The sequence below is a fragment of the Aethalodelphis obliquidens genome, unplaced genomic scaffold (genome assembly GCF_003676395.1).
Source record: "Aethalodelphis obliquidens isolate GAN/ISIS:26980383/991018 unplaced genomic scaffold, ASM367639v1 scaffold2, whole genome shotgun sequence".
Classification (NCBI taxonomy): Eukaryota; Metazoa; Chordata; class Mammalia; order Artiodactyla; family Delphinidae; genus Aethalodelphis; species Aethalodelphis obliquidens.
This window is the reverse complement of record NW_020837946.1, coordinates 10,841,597-10,843,270: the sequence shown is the minus strand read 5'-3', so window position 1 is coordinate 10,843,270 and position 1,674 is coordinate 10,841,597. Positions and strand designations below refer to the sequence as shown.

At 56.1% G+C, this 1,674-nt stretch overlaps 1 protein-coding gene across 7 annotated transcripts in view; it reads left to right on the top strand.

Annotated features, from left to right (window-relative positions):
- Positions 1-1,057: 1,057 nt before the first annotated feature.
- Positions 1,058-1,674, top strand: part of DAW1 (dynein assembly factor with WD repeats 1) — a 30,820-nt gene continuing 30,203 nt past the window's right edge. For 4 of the 7 annotated variants that reach the window (XM_027119431.1, XM_027119418.1, XM_027119421.1 and 1 more), the window contains exon 1: positions 1,088-1,169. In XM_027119431.1, coding sequence (XP_026975232.1) covers positions 1,088-1,169 — 82 coding nt within the window. Of the gene's footprint in view, positions 1,170-1,494; positions 1,517-1,674 lie in introns of those variants that run through there. The other 3 variants (XM_027119400.1, XM_027119380.1, XM_027119390.1) reach the window with 2 other exon arrangements.

Below are 1,674 nucleotides of genomic sequence, written 5' to 3'. Positions count from 1 at the left end.
TGAATTTATTTTTATAGTTACCTGCTGCTCCTCATTAAGAATTATACAGAATTTTAATTCACAGTATTGACAAGAGTTTTCTTTTAAATTACCTTAAAAAATGTGAAGTGGAACAAGTGAGCCAGTTCAGAGAAATTGTAAGAACTTAAAGAAAACCCTTAGGTATGCAGCTGATAAGGCGCTGTGGCCCAAGGCTATGAACGTAACTCAGGAATTGCTTAAATTTGGGAAATTCTAATTTAGGGATTTAGGCCAAATTCCTTAAAGGAAATTGACAATCTGGTTAGCTGACTCTTCCCGTCCACAGTCTTCCTGATGGAAACTCAACATGCCAGGCAAAGAACCCATGCTGGCAAGAAACAGAACAAGTCAAAAGAAGGCCTCCAAAGCCTTAAACCCAGGGTTAGGAGCATAGGTGCAGCCTCCATAGGTGGAGGCTTCCAGGTATAGGCTTCTGACACGTCTGCCTTCCCACCTGCTTCTCTGTGACCTTGGGTGGACTGTGAGTATACCGGATAGAGCGCTTGGCGCAGTGCATGGCACTGGAAATGTAGGCGATTACGTCGAGGTCATTTTTCTTTTGTGAGGACAGGGACAGGGCATGAGGGGCAGAGAACAGTAACCGAGCGCGGGATATTTCTCCCACCCTTCAGTATTGGAAACCCAATGGGTTAAAGTGCGTGTGGCCCAGACTGTAGCTGAGGCCCTTGGTCCTCGGCCGCGCCTCGCCCCTTGTGAGGTCTCCCTTACTGAAGACACGAGTGGCCCTCGTCCCACCCACCCCAGACACCAAAGGGTGTAGATTCCGGTGGCCGCGGCGCGGGCAGGAGCGCACTCCTTGATCGGCTCCCGAAACCCGGCGCCCGCCCTCGGGAACCCCAGGGCGGGAGGGGGGGGGGGGGGAGGGCAGGGCGCGCTCTGCGCCCGAGCATATCCCGGACCCCCTCCCCCCCGCCAGCCCCGGGACGCCTGAGCTTCAGGATGCACCCCAAGATCTTGGGCTCTAGGGCTCTAGGCCCCGAGTCCCGGGAGCTTTCTGCGGCGCGCGCGCATGCGCGCCGGCGCCTTCCGCTGTTTGGCCGTTTCCATGACGACCAAGTCAGTCGGCTGGTGGCTCCCCGGCGAGAGAATGAAGCTCAAGGGCCTCCTGCTCCGGTATTACCCGCCAGGTACAGGCCGGGCCCCGCTCTGCCCTCTTGTGAGAACCTGCACTAGGAGGGTCTGGGGCAGAGGAGGGTGCGGGAACCCGAGAGGTGGGGTCCAGAACGAGTGATCCCTGTGGGACGGGTGCTTCCTAACTTGGGCCCCTCACTGCTTCGGATGCTGGACTCTGTTCCTCAAAAGTTTTAAAAAGACTCTTTTAGTATTTTTTTTTTTTTTTTTTTTTTTGCGGTACTTGGGCCTCTCACCGGCGTGGCCTCTCCCGTTGCGGAGCACAGGCTCCGGACGCGCAGGCCCAGCGGCCATGGCTCACGGGCCCAGCCACTCCGCGGCTCACGGGCCCAGCCGCTCCGAGGTATGTGGGTTCCTCCCGGACGGGGGCACGAACCCGCGTTCCCTGCTTTGGCAGGCGGACTCTCAACCACTGCGCCACCCGGGAAGCCCTCAGGAAGTCTTTAAACTTTTAAATTGCTGAGTCATAATGCTTTCTGGTTACTTAGGAATGAAGTGAAC